The sequence below is a fragment of the Cervus canadensis genome, chromosome 16, assembly GCF_019320065.1.
Source record: "Cervus canadensis isolate Bull #8, Minnesota chromosome 16, ASM1932006v1, whole genome shotgun sequence".
Taxonomy (NCBI): domain Eukaryota; kingdom Metazoa; phylum Chordata; class Mammalia; order Artiodactyla; family Cervidae; genus Cervus; species Cervus canadensis.
The window spans coordinates 61,258,616-61,277,302 of NC_057401.1; the positions used below are offsets into that span (position 1 = coordinate 61,258,616).

Genomic DNA, 18,687 nt, shown 5'->3' on the forward strand with positions numbered 1-18,687 from the left:
GGGGATACCAGCCTCTTTCTCTCTCTTGCTCTCAGGACCACTAGGTTCCGGTCCATTCAAGGACCAACAAGTGGCACCCAGATACAGAGACTCTGGTACACGTGGCAGATTCGGACGGAGCGACCCCCAGGGCCTATTGAGGCTGAATGTACTTAAGACTGACCTCCTCAGTTCCCTGGGAACAGCTTTAACCCCAACTGTGGCATCTATACTGGAAATCAATAGACAGCTGAAGAATATCTTCAAGACTTCGTCGACTGTGGCTAATAAGTGGCTTAAAACAGTTGAAGAAACTACAAAAGGTTTATTTGGTCTCCATTTTAAACTGGATCGTAAGAAGGCAGTTGATCAGCATAATGCAGAAGCTCAAGATGTTTTTGGCAAAAACTTGACTAGTCTGTTTAATGATATAGAAGAATGAATTAAGGATGGCAGCATGAAACAAACGGCCATGCTAGAAGTTCACAAGACCTTGTTTGAATGTACTTAAGACTGACCTCCTCAGTTCCCTTTAGCCCCAACTTTGGCATCTATACTGGAACTCAATAGTCAACTGAAGAATATCTTCAAGACTTTGTCGATTGTGGCTAACAAGGTAATGAATATTCTTCACATCTCAAATTGTTAAGAAAGAAACTCCATCTGAATTCAAGGGACCCAGGACTTGTTAACTGAGAAGTATCTACATGCAGAACCTGTGGGTTATGAGAAGGAATTTGGAGGAGGGAGGAGAGAGGATGCTGTGGTCAGGATGCTGACAGCTGATGTGGTCAGCAGAATCATGGCTAAGAAAAAGGAGAGGAAATGATCTTCAAGCATCAAAGCATCAGTAGTGGTCTATCATATGGTGTGTGTCCATATGTGGTCATACGTACATATGTATGCATACCTGCCTAAATAAGGATAATAAAATACTCCTGCGTGCGTGCCAAAAAAAAAAAAAACAACAAAAAATAGAGACATCACTTTGCCAACAAAGGTCCATCTAGTCAAAGCTATGGTTTTTCCAGTAGTCAGTATGGATCTGAGAATTGGACCATAAAGAAGGTTGGGGTCCAAAGAACCAACACTTTCAAATAGCATCACTAACTCAACGGACAAAAATCAGAGCAAATTCCAAGAGACCTCGAAGAACAGGGAAGCCTGGTGTGACATAGTTCATGGGGTCACAAAGAGTCAGATGTGACTGAACAACAAACTGCCAGGCAATGCTGGTTCAATTCACATTTTTATAGTAATCATTTAAAATGTGGTGGTGTCCTTTTGTGAGAAATCTCAGTACCTTAAAGTTGATACTCTGCAATGCGTAACTATTAACCACTTCGACTTCCATAGCCCAAGCCTTGAGACTCTTCGGAGTCCCTTGGACTGCAAGCAGATCCAACCAGTCCATCCTAAAAGAAATCAGTCCTGAATGTTCATTGGGAAGAACTGATTTTGAAGCTGAAACTCCAATACTTTGGCCACCTGATGCAAAGAGCTGATTCCTTTGAAAAGACCCTGATGCTGGGAAAGATTGAAGGTGGGAGGAGAAGGGGACGACAGAGGATGAAATGGTTGGATGGCATCACTGACTCAATGGTCACGAGTTTGAGTAAACTCCAGGAGATGGTGATGCACAGGGAGGCCTGGCGTGCTGCAGTCCACGGGGTCGCAAAGAGCCGGACACGACTGAGCGACTGAGCTGAGCTGAAATAACGGCCCTGGCCATGGCACCACCATGGTTTGTGCCTGACTCTCTGGGCCATTCACGAGACGGACGGGACCGCTTTCACACTCCTGAACTGGATCAAGACACACAGATGAGCCACGAGACACCAACAGGACAGTGAGGATAAAAGGAGGGAGAGCGTGGGCCCTGGAGACAGAGACAGACAGGACAGCTGACGCAGCCCCTGCTGAGCCTTTGCCAGGAGAGGAGCTATGATGTGATTTATAGTCACGGGAATTCCACTCATCTTGTGTGACTTTGGGTGATGTCGAGGAGTTCGAAATGGAGTCACAGTGGCCAATGTGAACCTGCATGAGGACTGTTCGGAAACATCCACTGTTTGGTAACATCTAGAAAGACACCATGGGAGCAGAAAGGGTGACTGATAAAGAGGCAGTCTCAGATTACCACTGTTAAGACACCCATTGACGGACAGGGGCTTGAAGGTTCTTTGTCAAAGGACCTGATGCTGCAAGATGAAGGAACTGTTTCAGATAGACAGACGCCACTGGAGGCGCTGTCAGAGCAGGCGGGGACTTCCAGCTCACACCTGTCCCAAGGCCCAACTGCAGGCAGGGGACCGACACTCATGCCGAGACGCCTCCTCCATCACCCCCTTTCCTTTCCTTCTCTGCGTGACTAACTTCTGTTGTGTAGTGTGTTCGTATGCAGTAAACCAAGCAATCAGCAAAATGAAATGTTGGCTACACTCCAGAGGTCTCCCAGGCTCTGACTGTCATCTGGTCTTATGCTGGGCCCTGCAACAAAACATTACGTCTGCAACAGTTCTGACATGAAGACAAGGGGTTTAAGTAGAAATGGTGGAAATGGTAACATCAAGGAAGAAAAGAAGCTGGACTGACTGGGAAAAATTGATGGAAATCAAGACTTCAACACACAGCGTGCAAATCACAAAGGAAAACCTGCACACGGGTGTGAAGTAACAGCGAAAAAAGCACTGGGAATAAGAATAGGAAAATGTCTTGAGAGTACATTTAGGTTCTTTCATGCCAACATCATATGGGTTACCAAGAAATAAATTCAAGTGACAAAGATTAAAAGCCCAGAGAAATATCCAACAGGATGAAGCCTTGTTATACCTACCAACTCAGGGGCTGTGGAACTTCAACTTTCTGCCCATCCACCTCCAGGTCCTCCAGTTCCTTGAAATACTTGTTCTTTAAGCAATGGAGAATCTCTTTTGCATGGCTATCAAAAAAATTTTTTAGAAGTTTCAAATCAATCTGGAAAGCTAATTCAATACATTTTATCTCTTTATAAACCTAAGATTGAGTTTTGTAACAAAAGCCATCCTTGTGTGCAGTGAAGACATTCTTTAATTACTACCATTTTACTGCATTCTTTTGAAGTTTGAACAATCCTTGTCCTTTAATCTCTAAAAGGTGAAAAACTAAATATAATACTATTCTACTCCTCTCCTAAACATTCCTGAAGTTCCATTTTCACTTGCAGATCATCTTCAAAAGGTACAACTGCAACCATATTCTTAAACTTACACACTAAAGGTTCATAAGGAAGAAACAACGTGATTAAATGACATCTCTAAGCTTGTTTCAAAGAAGACCAGGGAAATAGGACATAAACACAATTCAGTCCTAAAAGCCATTTTGCCCAGCAGAGGCACATTAAAGGACTAATACAACCCACAGTAGGGACGTTCCCTGGCGGTCCACTGGTTAAGACTCATTTTTCCCAATGCAGGGAGTGCAGGTTTGATCCCTGATCTGGGAACTAAAATCCCACATGCCATGGGCCGAGGGCAAAATATTCGTAATAGACATTTTCAATAAATTAAATAACCCACAGTAAACTTTAAACATCACAAAGTGGAAAATCCACATGTAATAGACTCCCCACCCCAAAACTGCACATAAAAAGGTATGAAGCACAGCTGCACCTGCAGGGGATACTTGAAATTTACCTTTAATTTTCACCCATCATTCCAGTGCCCCCTCCTCCACTTACTCCCTACTTCCAAGGATAAATATCCTGCTCAACAGCTGATAGGGAAGAGCTGAGTACTGCCTCCTGTCTCCTTGCTTGACTATAGTGCAGTAAAGCCTTTTCGCTTTCTGCAAGACTGCTGCCTCAGTATTTGGTCTTTCCATTGTGCAGCTAGCAATAAGCCCACGTGCTCAGTTACACAACTCCAAATAAAAAAAAAATTAAGACAGAGAACACCATAAGCTTCACTTAAAACTCACTAATGTCACAGGTTCTCATGTGTTCTAAAGGGTGGAGCATCGTCAACGGGCCCCCAAAGAGTCAACTGCTTCTCAGCTTGCACGCTCTTTTCTGATTCTAACCTCCCAACTTGCCAGGTCCTTCTCCCCGTACTCCGTTGGGACACCCGTGCTCCCTCCTCTCAAGGCCTCCAGGCTCTCGCATCCACACCGCTGACGTGTGCTTCTTGGGAGAAATACACCTGCGTTTTAAACCCGGGGCATTCTAAACCCCCACTTTCCGAGAAACGTGAAAGGCACGACCCCCTTACCTCTTGTAACCGGTAATTCTTAAAGTGGCCGGGAGAGGCTCCCTGAGCGCTCCCATGAACTGGTCCCACTCGCCCTCGGGCACGATCTTGAGCTCCTGGTAGTAGTGCTCGAATAGCTTGTTCTCCTTGACGATCTCGGGGTAGCCGCCTTCCCAGCCCTGAGGAGTATGAGAAACTTGGCACCCGGGGCCGCGAAGCCGCCCCTCGCCGCCCCGCAGGCCTCGGGGCCCCGGCCCGCCCTCCCCCGGCTCCTACCGCCCCATTGCGCTTTCCGCCGTCCTCCGCGCTCCCGGGCCGCTGCTGCTGCTGCTGTAGCCGCCGGCCCCGCGACCGCCGCCCCATGGCCCACGCGGCCGCGCACGCCGCCCGCACAGCGCGACCCGCCACCGTCGGCCGCTAGCACTTCCGGGCTGCAGCTCGAGGACCCCGCGAGTCCACGCATGCGCCTCCCCGGCACCTGCAGGGAGGGAGAGACCTGCAGGAGCGCAAGGATTTCCGCGCCGGCTCAGGCAGCGATGCGGACAGCCCGAGGTCGCGCGTGCGCACCGCAGCGACGACGCTCGGTCTGGGAGGGCCCGGGGTGGGCGGGGGCCTGGTGGGCGGGGCTCTAACCACGTGGGCGGGGCGGGCGGGCGTCCCGCCCGGTCCTCGGCGCGCACCCAGGACTAGGTAGACTGTCAGGGGGTGCCCGGAATGGGCGGGGCCTAGAGGGCGGGGGCCTGGTGGGCGGGGCTCTAGGCACGTGGGCGGGGCGGGTCCCCGGCGCGCACTCAGGACTGGTGAGACGGTCGCGGAGGGCCTGGAGTGGGCGGGGCTCTGGCCGTGTGGGCGTGGCAAGCGGGCGCCCCATTCCATCCTCGGCGCGCACCCAGGACTAGAGACGGGTGGCGCGTGGCTCCGGGGCCGCCCGCACGGGGCGGATCCGGGCCCAGGGCTCTGACAGCGGGCGCCGGCCTCAGGCAACCGCGCCTCCCGCCCCCCACAACACCCCGCCCGCAGCCGCCGCCGCCCTATATGTGGCCCGACGCAGCCGCCGGGCCATGGAGCACGCCTGCCGTCCCCCACCATGGAGCTGGCCGAGCGGTTCCTGCTGGACGCGCTCGCCTACCTGGAATGCGCCCTGGGCGTCGTGTGCTATGTGCTGCTGAAGCTGCGGGGCTCGCCCTACGGGCGCTACGCGTCGCCCGGCTCCGCCTTTGGGCTGCCGGCGCGGGCCGCCTGGGCGGTGCAGGAGCTGCCCTCGCTGGCCCTGCCGCTCCTCGCGTGCGCGGGCGCGGGCGCGCCGGCCGAGCGCCTCAACCGCTGGCCCAACTGCATCCTCCTGGCCATGTTCCTGGTCCACTATGCGCAACGGTAAGAGCGGGCGGCCCCGCGCTTCCCCCAGCCGCCCCTGGTGCGCCCCCTTCTCCCCGCCGCCCCGCTGCGCCCCCTTCTCCCCGCCGCCCCTGGTTGGTGCGCCCCCTTCTCCCCGCCGCCCGCGCTGCGCCCCCTTCTCCGCGCCGCCCGGGGTCGGCTCCCCGCACCTGTGCACCAGGGCCTGGCGCCTCTCCTTGCGCCCCTGCTCTCTCTCCCCCAGCGCCCTTTTCCTACTTTTCTAGTTCGTCGTGGACTCTTTGTTGAGGGTGGAGGATCGTCTCTCCCAATCAGATGATCACTTGCACCTTGGGGGACTGGTTTCCTACAACTACTGAATGGGTCACATTCAGGCACTTTCTCCACTACAGTATAGGCAGGTGCCCCCAGCACTGTGGAAGCAGCCTTCCAAGAAATGAGCGGTAAACACACCTAAGGTCTTTAAGCTGACTTCCAGATGTTTGGTTTTTGTGAAGAAGGCTCAATGGCTGTGTCTGTACTCTTCAGGTCTGTAACAAGCTGGGACTCTCTCCAGGTCTTAGGTTTTGGCTTTTGCACAGCTTAAGGGCTTCCCTGGAGGTTCATCTGGTAAAGAATCTGCCTGTATTGCAGGAGACCTGGGTTTGATTCTTGAATGGGGAAGATCCCATGGAGAAGGGAATGGCAACCTACTCCAGTATTCTTGCCTGGAGAATCCACATGGACAGAGGAGCCTGGTGAGCTACAGTCCATAGGGTCGCAAAGAGTCGGGCACAACTAAGCGACTGACACTTTCACACTTTTGCATAGCTAAACCAAAAGACTGCTCGAAAGCTTAAAATCAAAATTTGAAAATTTGTATTCAGACTTCGAAAGGCTGCCCAGTTAAAAGGGGTGTTCTCTGCACATCAGGGACCTGAGCTCAACTGCTTTGGGAACGTGGGCAGGTTACTTGACCTCTCTGGTTGTGGGTCCCACCTTAGGACACCCACTTCACAGAGCAGTAGAAGACATCAGTGCGGATGTCTCTGAGCCTCTCTTGAGCCACTGGGCAGCTGCATCCCAGTCTGCTTTTAAGTTTTAAGCAGACACTGGAAATGGTCAGTCAGTGCTCCACAAAGTCTTTCTGAGTGCTCTGTACCTGACAGTCCTAGAGAATCCCAGTAAGCAAGCTCGCTAACAGACCCATCAGTGTGTTCTCAGTCACATCCAACTCTTGGCAACTCCATGGACTGTAGCCCGCCAGGCTCCTCTGTCCATGAAATTCTCCAGGCAAGAATACTGCAGTGGGTAGCCATTCCTGTTTCCAGGGGATCTTCCCGACCCAGGGGCTGAACCCAGGTCTCCTGCATTGCGGGCAGATTCTTTACCATCTGAGCCAGCAGGGAAGCCCAAGTTTGCCATAAGTCCATACCAAAACAGGGAGCTGATCGATGACTTGCAGCACTTAAACCTGGCCAGTAAGTTCGTTCATGAAGAGAGGAAACCTCTACAGCGAGGCTGCGGCCCACAGTTGTTCATGTTACTGTACACGTAGCCAGGTGGTTTGAGGACATTTATGTTTTCCAAACTTTCCAACTTGCGCAAACTCCAGGAGATGATGAATGACAGGGCTGCCTGGTGTTCGGCAGTCCATGGGTTGCAAAAAGTCAGACTTGACTGAGCGACTGAATGACGACAAGTTTTCCAAATAGAAGAGATAAACATCTTCCATTCTACCCAAGCAGCTAATTTATTCAACGGTCATTTGACCTAAGTCAGTGAGCACTGTCGACTAAAAAAAGATGTACAACTTGAGAGTTGCGAGTGAAGTTTTATTTGGGGCAAAATGAAGAAAGTAGCCCGGGAGGCAGCATCTCAGATAGCTCTGAGAGACTGCTCCAAAGCGGTAGTGGGGGGAAATCAGTATATAAGGTTTTGGTGAAGGGGGAGTTCAATGCCATGAAGCATTCATTTTACAAAAGGTTTTTGTTAGTCATGAGGATCTGATGTCACCATGAAGGGATTTAGTGCTTTCTCTAGATATGAGGAGATGCAAAGATTGAGATCATAAAATCTGTTCCTAAAAACATCCAACCATCTAAAGACCTGTCCCACCAGATTCCCCGGAGCACAGAGGGCCTCAGTCCGCCCTGAGCTCCCTCAGGGGGTGGTGAAGGTCAGCAGCTATAGCAGCCTGGGGTTCAATTTCCCTGAAGGCAGATGGCAGTGATCTTGGTAAGTTGCCAATTTGTAGTTGACACGTTCCCCTTGTGGTCATAAATCTGGCTACACTGGGGGTGCATTTCACTGTCCCAGCTGAGCTACCAGGGAAGTCCACTGGGGGGGCATTTCATAACCATTTTGTCCCGCCTTGGTGGGAAGGCTCGGTCCCAGTTCTGAAGAAGGTTTTTGCTGATAAGCCGAAACCAGTGTGCTATTACTGGACCAGGTCTTAATAGACAAAGATGTCGGGACACCTGTCTTCTAGTTATGGTCCAGGAAAGTATTCCCTCTCGTTGCATGAAAATACCTAGAGTTACACTATTGCAATCATTGATCGTATATCGAGCTATACGTTTGATCGTATATACGAGCTATACGTTTGATCAACTGCTTCAAGTCTAGCCATCAGTTTCATTGGAGGCTCAGTCATATACCTGGTAATACAAGAAATAATAATCTTGTGAAACAAGCAAAAAGCAAATGGTATAGTTAATAACATTAGTGGAATTAAAAGTAAATAGTTTAGCCATGAGCCTCCCACAGCAAACCAGTTTTTTTTTAAAAGATCGTCAAGACTAGGGAATGGGTCACTTAAAGCAGAAATCTGATTTTTCATATGGTTCACCAAATGTGTTATATTAGAGAATTCATCAGGTATAAAAATGTAGCATTCAGTTTGAATTATGGCGCAGGTGCCTCCCTGAAATGCTGTAAGGATGTCAGGGGCCATGCGTTTGTGTAGCACTGCCTTTTTCATCATAGAGATCTCAGAATTCAGTAGGCTAATAGCCTGATTACTATCATTTAAAGCTTATCAAAGTTGTTAAGGCTTGCTACTGCTGAGTCACTTCAGTCGTGTCCGACTCTGTGCGACCCCGTCCCTGGGGTTCTCCAGGCAAGAACACTGGAGTGGGTTGCCATTTCCTTCTCCCATGCATAAAAGTGAAAAGTGAAAGTGAAGTCGCTCGGTCATGTCTGACTCTTCGCGACCCCATGGACTGCAGCCTACCAGGCTCCTCTGTCCATGGGATTTTCCAGGAAAGAGTACTGGAGTGGATTGCCATTGTCTTCTCCGTGTTAAGGCTTAGATATGGCCAATTACATCCTTTAACCCCATTGAAGGCACGTGTGCATGAGCACACGTGCGTGCGTGCACACACACACACACACACACAAGCTGCTAAGTGGTCATACCAGTAGAATACAGATCCTTGACCCACTGGGATCATACCAATGGTAGATTGGTTGGGGTTACCTCTAATTTGTTAACGTGTATGACCTTAAATTCATGGGAATCCCAGGCTACACCTTCGTATTGATCCCTGTAGCTGTGACAGCCATAAATTAGTGCCACAAACCCTCTGAGTTCCATACCAATCACTCTCTGTAAGGGTAATAGTAGACATAGTTCGTAAAACACCCAGTCTTGTCTCATAATTACCAGGTTGATCATTTTTAGTATGATTTAAGCCTTCCCAACATAGAGGAGCTTTTAAACTAAAATGACCATAGCCTGGTATTAACCATGTAGATCGACCCCATAACTGTGAGAGTTTTCCTTTTAATAGATGAAAGGTTAATTTTTTATAGAGACTTAGCTTGTCACTCCAACTGAATTTGAATGACCATTAGAGAAAACTTAAGTGTATGGCCAGCATCAGAGCGGATATTATTAATTGGCCAGGTGAGAGGATCCCATCTAGTAATATCATGAATAGACAAAACAGGACTAAACATTCATCTAAAATAAATTTCCTAGTGGGTATCCAATCAGAGCCCTAGAGAGCAGAAATCCATCAAGGTAACCCAGAAGTACTAGACACAGGTAACTGGCCACAACCCAACAATTGGATTGAGTTTTAAACTATCTTTGACTCATGTCCATGGTAAAAAACGTTTGATTGATAGGCATAGGTCCAAGGAATCAAGAAGACGTTATAAATGATCATACAAGTCAGATGAGCATCTTGGGCAAGCTGTCTACTTCTGATGTCCTCTTCTTCTCGTCCTAGTGGAGTGTAATTTCCTCTGTTTGAGCATTGTTTTAAGGTGAGTTTGAGGTCAGCAGGCGTCTCTGGTCAGCAGACCAGTCCAGCTTAGGGGCCTTTGGAAGTGGGAGTTAACCCAAGAGTCAATTTCCCTTCGGTTTCACTGGGCATGAGTTAGTTTAGAGTACCTGATAGAAAGGTCCTTTCATCCAGGTTGGAGAGAGTTCCTTATTAAACTATGTCTTCTTCCAGTCTTGGTTGCAGGTCATGCGTGAGGCATCTGATCTTCATCCAAAGAAAGATTACTGAGATAAGCTTCAGAAACTACCCTAGAGTGTCCTTTAATAATTCAATTAAATTTTACATTAATATACCCTAACAGCAAAGAACCATCCGGGAAGTGAGTCTTAGCAGATACAGACCTCCATTAACAAGCTGGGATTTAACATTCATTGTAACATCTCCTTCTCCCTAAAATCACCATCATTTTTACCAAATATAACCAAATTAAGACCTGTTTGTAATATAGGTCTGGTCTCAATAAACTTGGCCTGATGACTTATATAACCATAATTGATCATAGACTTTTTTGCTTTGCTGAGACTTTAATAGAGTCTCAGACTGAACTTTTAAAATAAAACCTTTCAGGGCTAGGAAGAAGAAAAAAGAAGTTGCTCAGTCGTGTCCTACTCTCTGTGACCCCATGGACTGTAGCCTATGAGGTTCGTCCATCCATGGGATTTTCCAGGCCAGAATACTGGAGTGGGGTGCCATTTTCTTATCCAGGAGATCTCCTCAACCCAGGGATTGAACCCGGGTCTCCCACATTGTAGGTAGATGCTTTGCCAAAGGCTTATCACAGATTTTGCCTAACAGATCTAAGTAAACTCCCTTCTCAAGGTCTCCAGAATGCCTTTGAGATTTCCATACCTGTTATTGAGATAACCTTCCTAACTTATCTGATAAAGTTACCGAAACTAAGAGCTTCTAGTATATGGAGGATTCAGACAGAAAAGAAAGATAAATGTTTCAATGTGTTTATAAAATATAATTTTACCAAATTACTGTCATAATTACTTTGAGAAGAAGGTTTTTCTTTTTTTTTCTTACACCTGGAAAACACAGATTCAAATCAGTAATTTTTGAGATGGAAACCGTAAGGCATATTGACCATTCAGTCCTTTTGTTAACCTTTGTGAAGTCATCAGGTTTTCCACTAGAATCCTTACCCAGTTCAGAAACTGGTATTTATCCAAAAGTCCTTTCTACAAATCTTCTTGAAGAGGAAGCATTTTTCCAAAACTTTGTTAGTGCTATGACAATATTTTGAGATAGTAACTAGAATTATGCCTGATAACATTACACCCAAACATATCAGAATTTTAGGAACGCCACACGGTTTCTAGGACCTCTTTATTAGTAACAGTTACCGTACAATATTACCTGAGACTTATTCACTTGACAATACTCGCCCATGTAATTCTGTAACAAAATGAACCTAATTAGTGTAATATCTCTCTTTGGGATGTTTCAGGGGCCCTCTGAAGCATCCCAAGATTAGCTGGAAATCTTCTTCATTAGAATGATTTAGGAAGCTTTGTCAACAAATATCAAAAAGGTTTAGAAGACTGAGTCAAATGGGATTATAGTTCACTGTGAAACAATACTATTCACTTAGCCAAAGTAACAATAAGGGATTTCAGAATCATTTAAGAGATAAAGAAACTAAAATTTAAAACTATTAGCATAGGCAGTTCAACATCTGAAGAAAAGGTGTCCTCTAAACAGAGAGAAAAGCTAAATTCTAGTTTTTGCACCAGCTTACTTTATTTAAAAAATAAAATTAACTTTATTTTAAACTTAGTCCTAACCATGTACAAGACTCTTTGCTCATGGTTCACTTGTCACAAACCTTATCACTTTCTGTACCCATCACTGTGTTCTTCCATCCTAAAAAGCCACCTGTGAGTCAGGCTTACTTCCTTTTCCCGTCACAAAATGCCATTCCATTCCTCATACCTTCTTTACTGAAAACACACTTCCTACTTCCCTTAAGCAACTAAGAATTGACTTTTATATGAGCATTTTATAGATCGGTGAGCATAGATACCACTAATAATTTCTAAAACCTTTGCTTTCTTAGAACATTTTAGGATGGCACCAAACATGATTCATTTTTAATCCCAAATCACTTTAGTTTCTCTGTAAGAAGAGATTAGTGTTTAGTGATTAGTGTTCAGTAGTAAGTGTTTCAAAATATTATTTTATTTGGAAAATGACTTAGCTATTCAATAGACTTCCAACACTTAGTTAAGCACAACCCTTAGAAGTTCAAGTTACCCCAGTCTGCAGAGACTATTTTAGACAGACATTCCTAAAGCATAATTATTCTTAATAGAGTCTATCTAAAGGCTTATCTTATTTGCATTTTTAAGAAGTTTTTTCACTTGAGGGAATTTCCTTGCAGATAAACTTGTAACATATAATAATATTTAACTTGTATTAAACCTAGGTACAGTGAAAATATTCTGCTTATTGTTAGTTACTCTTAGACATGTGTACATTATTTAGATCAACAAACAAACATTAATATCAGGTATTTAATACTGAATATTTCCCAGTTCACATGAACCTGAAATTCATTTAGGTTAATTTCTCTTGTATTTAGAATTATTTGAATTGTAAGCGCCTACTTTTTTTTTTTAAAGCCAATTAGATTAAACCTCATTCACACACTGATCTCGGCAATCAGCAATATTATCTAAAAAACACAGACACGCCCTGAGACATACATTTATCCAAATAAATGGATAACAAAGTTATGTTTTCCAAACCTAGTTATGAATCAGGTATCACAATACAAAACACACTAATTGTAAAAATAGTTGGAGTAATATTTTAAAAGGCTGTTCCCCTTTTTTTCCTTTTGGTTTCAGGAATTAGAGATGGTCTAGATAAGTGATCCAGAGAGCTCTAGTCTAAAGGGTATGGGAGGAATTATTTCCTCAGGGCAAGAATTCTTAAAGAGAGAACTTTTTTCATCAGGCTTTCTCTGGAGTCTAAAAAATATTGTGACCGCATTGTCAAAAATTGTATTTTTCTGTGATCATAGTTTTATAGCCAAATTTTAGACCAGATATGCTCAGCTTGGCCCTGATAACAAGGGCCGATTGGTCCCAGCAGGGATTGTGCCTCTGAGGAAGTAGGGGCCTCCGTTTGATCAGCCCCAGGCTGTTGGTTACCGGAGGAAGTGGACAAGAGCGGGAGTGCAGAAGGGACTGAGAGCTCGTCCCAAAGCATCCAGCCAGTCGGGAGGCGTCTCTCGCCCCTCCTTTGTCGGGGCTCTGCTGGCCAGCCCAGACTCAGTAACAAGGGAGGCTGTGTGAATCCCAACCTGAGTCAGACTGGTGGCAGAAGAAACGAAAACCACAGGAATTGGGACACGTGCTTGGGAGATGCAAGCCCGAGTGGGCAGCATCTTCCAGAACTTGGTGGCCATCTGCCGAGGCCCTGGGCTGGGTTGTGGGCTAACCCTGGAGGGGGACAGGGCCCTGCCCTAGGGAAACATTAGCGTCGTGAAGAAGCAGAGCCAGGTGGAGGGGCTTCCCGTGGTCTGTGGGAAGGGGTGTCTGCCCGCGTGTTTTTATAATCTTCCTTTAGCATACCTTGTCTGAGGATCCACTGACTCCCTGCTCATTGGTGGGCTTGTAGATGGAGGCAAGACGTTCTCTTAAGACATCGGTGAGGATGAGAGAAACTCTTGTACTTTTGCTAAGTACAAGGGTAGAATCAACAGGACCTTTGTGGAGGAGAGCCGGGGACGGTGGGGCAGGCCTGCCAAGGAGCGGGGCAGGGGACAGCTGTCAGACAGAGCACATCAAGGCCCTGACCCCCGGGGATGGACAAGGATGTTTGTGGGCATTTTTTTTTATCCATGGCAAACCATGTCATTGTGCCAGTGGCCCTTGTATGGGGTCAGCGTGGAGGTCGGCTGTTGATCTCAGGCGTCTGAGTCCAGAGAGCACTGTCCACACCTTGTCACACTGCCCTGGGTTTTGTTTGTATGCAGAGTTCGACCTTTCTCTTGCTCACCCCAGGCATGTGCGTGCTGGAAATGAGCAGCTTTCTGTTATCAGGTCTGCTCAGAGCCAGGTCTGCTCAGAGCCTCTCCGCTCCGGGGTCCTGGGGTGGCACCCTCAACCCTATCTCAGCTCCTGTTCTGCTTTCTGTCGAGCCAAGCAGGGACTCGGTATGACCCGAAACCAGGGCGCCTGTATCACTGATTCCCACTGGGCGGTCAGTGAGCGACTCACTGCATCATTTCTTCATCAGCTCTTCTGTGTAACGGTAGTCACAAACCCAAGTCCCACTGGAGCGCAGGGCTGTGTATTTGCCACTGGGGCCCCCAGTTACCACCTTTACCCTGAAGCCACAGAGGAAGGGGGCCAAACGCGCCCCACCCCACCCCCAAGTCCCAGAGTGCAGACTCTCAAACGCCCACCCCAGGGCATGTGCTCAGCCAGGTCTGGGACTCTGGGGGGTCTTGGTTCTGTTGTCATCCCTCATGGCAGCCCCTCAAAGCACGTCACCTGCTTGAGGTCCAGCTTCCCTCCTGCTGTACTCCGTTAATGACCTGGGGAGAGCCTCGGTCAGCCTCTCTTTTAAAGGTGTCATAAGGGACTTCAGGGATTCCCTGGTGGCTCAGATGGTTAAGAATCCCCTGCAGTGCTTGCTTCAGCAGCACATATACTAAAAAAAAGAATCCCCTGCAACGCAGGAGACCTGGATTCAATCCCCGGGTCGGGAAGATCCGCTGGAGAAGGCAGTGGTAACCCACTCCAGTATTCTGGCCTGGGAAATCCTGTGGACAGGGGAGCCTGGTGAGCTACAGTCCACGGGGTCACAAAGCGTCAGACACGACTGAGCAGCTAGCACTCAACACACGAGGGGCTTCCCAGATGGCACTACTGGTAAAGAGCTCGCCTGTCAACGTAGGAGACGAGGGTTTGACTCCTGGGTCTGGAACATCCCTTGGAGAAGGAAATGACAACCAGCTATAGGATTCTTGCCTGGATAATCCCATGAACTTCTCTGATAGCTCAGTTGGTAAAGAATTTGCCTGCAATGTGGGAGACCTGCGTTTGATTCCTGGATTGGGAAGAACTGCTGGAGAAGGAATAGGTTACCTACTCCAGTATCCTTGGGCTTCCCTTGTGGCTCGGCTTCCACTGTATAATCGTAAGGGATTTGAATCAGGTCATACCTGAATGGTCTAGTGGTTTTCTCTACTTTCTTCAATTTAAGTCTGAACTTGGCAATAAGGAGTTCATGATCTGAGTCACAGTCAGCTCCTGGTCTTGTTTTTGCTGACTGTATAGAGCTTCTCCATCTTTGGCTGCAAAGAATATAGTCAATATGATTTCAGTATTGACCATCTGGTGATGTCCATGTGTAGAGTCTTCTCTTGTGTTGTTGGAAGAGGGTGTTTGCTATGACCAGTGCGTTCTCTTGGCAAAACTCTATTAGCCTTTGCCCTGCTTCATTCCATACTCCAAGGCCAAATTTGCCTGTTACTCCAGGTGTTTCTTGACTTCCTACTTTTGCATTCCAGTCGTCTGTAATGAAAAGGACATCTCTTTTGGGTGTTTGTTTCAGAAGGTCTTGTAGGTCTTCAAAACCATTCAACTTCAGCTTCTTCAGCATTACTGGTCAGGGCATAGCCTTGGATTACTGTCATATTGAATGGTTTGCTTTGGAAACGAACAGAGATCATTCTGTCGTTTTTAAGATTGCATCCAAGTATTGCATTTCTGACTCGTTTGTTGACTATGATGGCTACTTTCTTCTAAGGGATTCTTGCCCACAGTAGTAGATATAATGGTCATCTGAGTTAAATTCACCCATTGCAGTCTGTTTTAGTTCGCTTATTTTTGGAATGTCGACATTCACTCTTGGCCATCTCCTGTTTGACCATTTCCAATTTGCCTTGATTCATGGACCTGACATTCCAGGTTCCTATGCAATATTCCTCTTTACAGCATCGAACCTTGCTTCTATCACCAGTCGCATCCACAACTGGGTGTTGTTTTGCTTTGGCTCCATCCCTTCATTCTTTCTGAAGTTATTTCTCCACTGATCTCCAGTAGAATATTGGGCACGTACTGACCTGGGGAGTTCCTCTTTCAGTGTCATACCTTTTTGGCTTGTCATATTGTTCATGGTTTGCCATTCCCTTCTCCAGTGGACCACATTTTGTCAGAACTCTCCACCGTGACCTGTCTGTCTTGGGTGGCCCTGCACAGCCTGGCTCATAGTTCCACTGAGTTAGACAAGGCTGTGGTCCATGTGATCAGACTGGTTAGTTTTCTGTGATTGTGGTTTTCAATCTTTCTGCCCTCTGATGGAGAAGGATAAGAGGCCGATAGAAGCTTCCTGATGAGAGAGACTGACTAAGGGGAAAACTGGGTCTTGTTCTGATGGGCAGGGCCATGCTCAGTAAATCTTTAATCCAAGTTTCTGTTGATGGGTGGGGCTGTGTTCCCTCCTTGTTATTTGACCTGAAGCCAAACTATGGTGGAGGTAATGAAGATAATGGTGACCTCCTTCAAAAGGTCCCATGCATACACTGCTACACTCGGTGCCCCCAACCCTGCAGCAGGCCACCGCCTCCGCCGGAGACTCCTGGACACTCATGGGCAAGTCTGGTTCAGTCTCTTGTGGGGTCACTGTTCCTTTCTCTCAGGTCCTGGTGTGCACAAGGTTTTCCCTTAGATTATGCTGTGGAAGTGACAAATAGATTCTAGGGATGAGATCTGATAGACAGAGTGCCTGAGGAACTATGGACACAGGTTCTTGACATTGTACAGGAGGAAGTGATCAAGACCATTTCCAAGAAAAAGAAATGCAAAAAGGCAAAATGGTTGTCTGAGGAGGCCTTATAAATAGCTGTGAAAAGAAGAGAAGGGATAGGCAATGGAGAAAAGGAAAGATATACCCATTTGAATACAGAGTTCCAAAGAATAGCAAGGAGAGATAAGAAAGCCGTCCTCAGCGATCAATGCAAAGAAATAGAGGAAAACAATAGATTGGGAAAGACTAGGGATCTCTTCAAGAAAATTAGATACACCAAGGGAACATTTCATGCAAAGATGGGCACAATATAGGACAGAAATGGTATAGACCTAACAGAAGCAGAAGATATTAAGAAGAGGTGGCAAGAATACACAGAAGAACTGTACAAAAAAAGATCTTCATGACCCAGATAACCATGATGGTATGATCACTCACCTAGAGCCAGACATCCTGGAATGTGAAGTCAAGTGGGCCTTAGGAAGCATCACTATGAACAAAGCTAGTGGAGGTGATAGAATTCCAGTTGAGCTATTTCAAATCCTAAAAGATGATGCTGTGAAACTGCTGCACTCAATATGCCAGCAAATTTGGAAAACTCAGCAGTGGCCACAGGACTGGAAAAGGTCAGTTTTCATTCCAATCCCAAAGAAAGGCATTGCCAAAGAATGTTCAAACTACCGCACAACTGTACTCATCTCACACGCTTGCAAAGTAATGCTCAAAATTGTCCAAGCAAGGCTTCAAACAGTACATGAACTGTGAACTTCCAGATGTTCAAGCTGGATTTAGAAAAAGCAGAGGAACCAGAGATCAAATTGCCAATATCTGTTGGATCATCAGAAAAGCAAGAGAATACCAGAAGAACATCTACTGCCATATTGACTGCGCCAAAGCCTTTGACTGTGTGGATCACAACACACTGTGGAAAATTCTGAAAGAGGTGGGAATACCAGACCACCTGACCTGCCTCTTGAGAAATCTGTATGCAGGTCAGGAAGCAACAGTTAGAACTGGACATGGAACAACAGACTGGTTCCAAATAGGGAAAGGAGTACATCAAGGCTGTATATTGTTACCCTGCTTACTTAACTTATATGAGAAATGCTGGACTGGACGAAGTACAAGCTGGAATCAAAATTGCCGGGAGAAATATCAATAACCTCAGATATGCAGATGACACCACCCTTATGGCAGAAAGCGAAGAAGAACAAAAGAGCCTCTTGGTGAAAGTGAAAGAGGAGAGTGAAAAAGTTAGCTTAAAACTCAACATTCAGAAACTAAGATTATGGCATGTGGTCCCATCACTTCATGGCAAATAGATGGGGAAACAGTGAGAGACTTTATTTTGGGGGGGGGCCTCCAAAATCACTGCAGATGGTGATTGCAGCCATGAAGTTAAAAGACACTTGCTCCTTGAAAGAAAAGTTATGATCAATCTAGACAGCATATTAAAAAGCAGAGACATTACTTTGCCAACAAAGGTCTGTCTAGTCAAATCTATGGTCTTTCCAGTGGTCATGTATGGATGTGAGAGTTGGACTATAAAGGAAGCTGAGCACCGAAGAATTGATGCTTTTGAACTGTGGCATTGGAGAAGACTCTTGTTCAGTTTTATTGCTATAGGAAATAACACAATCATTCAGCAAATGATTTGACCCTCGAAATAGAAACGATTGGACGTCATCTCCCAGGGCAGCCTATAAGGTCGCCAACCCAAGTTTGGGAACACTAAGTAGCCAACTTGGGTGATCTGGCAGTAACTTAGGTAATGGTGGGCTTCTTTGGTGGCTCAGTGGTGGGGAATCCACCTGCAGTACTGGAGATGCAGGTTTAATTCCTGGGTCAAGAAGATCCCCTGGAGGAGTAGATGGCAACCCACTCGAGTACTCTTGCCTGGAGAATCCCACGAACAGAGGAGCCTGCTAGACTACGGTCTATGGTACCACAAAGTCAGACATGACTGAGCATGCATCTACTTATCTACTTACTAGGAAATGGTAGAGCTAACCATTTTCAAATGTTTAAATGAGAATGGTTGTTAATTTTAATAATTAATTGTTTCACTTCTTTCTCAACAATTGGAC

At 46.6% G+C, this 18,687-nt stretch overlaps 2 protein-coding genes across 2 annotated transcripts in view; one reads left to right on the forward strand and one right to left on the reverse strand.

Annotated features, from left to right (window-relative positions):
* The window catches only part of NSUN2 (NOP2/Sun RNA methyltransferase 2), a 33,324-nt gene extending 28,625 nt beyond the window's left edge, over window positions 1-4,699 (reverse strand). The window contains exons 1-3 of the mRNA XM_043489129.1: window positions 4,482-4,699; window positions 4,227-4,384; window positions 2,816-2,920 (exon numbers count right to left, since the gene is read on the reverse strand). Of these exons, the coding sequence (XP_043345064.1) occupies window positions 2,816-2,920; window positions 4,227-4,384; window positions 4,482-4,568 (350 nt within the window). The 5' untranslated portion in view covers window positions 4,569-4,699. The remainder of the gene's footprint in view (window positions 1-2,815; window positions 2,921-4,226; window positions 4,385-4,481) is intronic.
* A 298-nt stretch (window positions 4,700-4,997) lies between these two features.
* Window positions 4,998-18,687, forward strand: part of SRD5A1 (steroid 5 alpha-reductase 1) — a 37,125-nt gene continuing 23,435 nt past the window's right edge. The window contains exon 1 of the mRNA XM_043489130.1: window positions 4,998-5,579. Within this exon, the coding sequence (XP_043345065.1) occupies window positions 5,293-5,579 (287 nt within the window). The 5' untranslated portion in view covers window positions 4,998-5,292. The remainder of the gene's footprint in view (window positions 5,580-18,687) is intronic.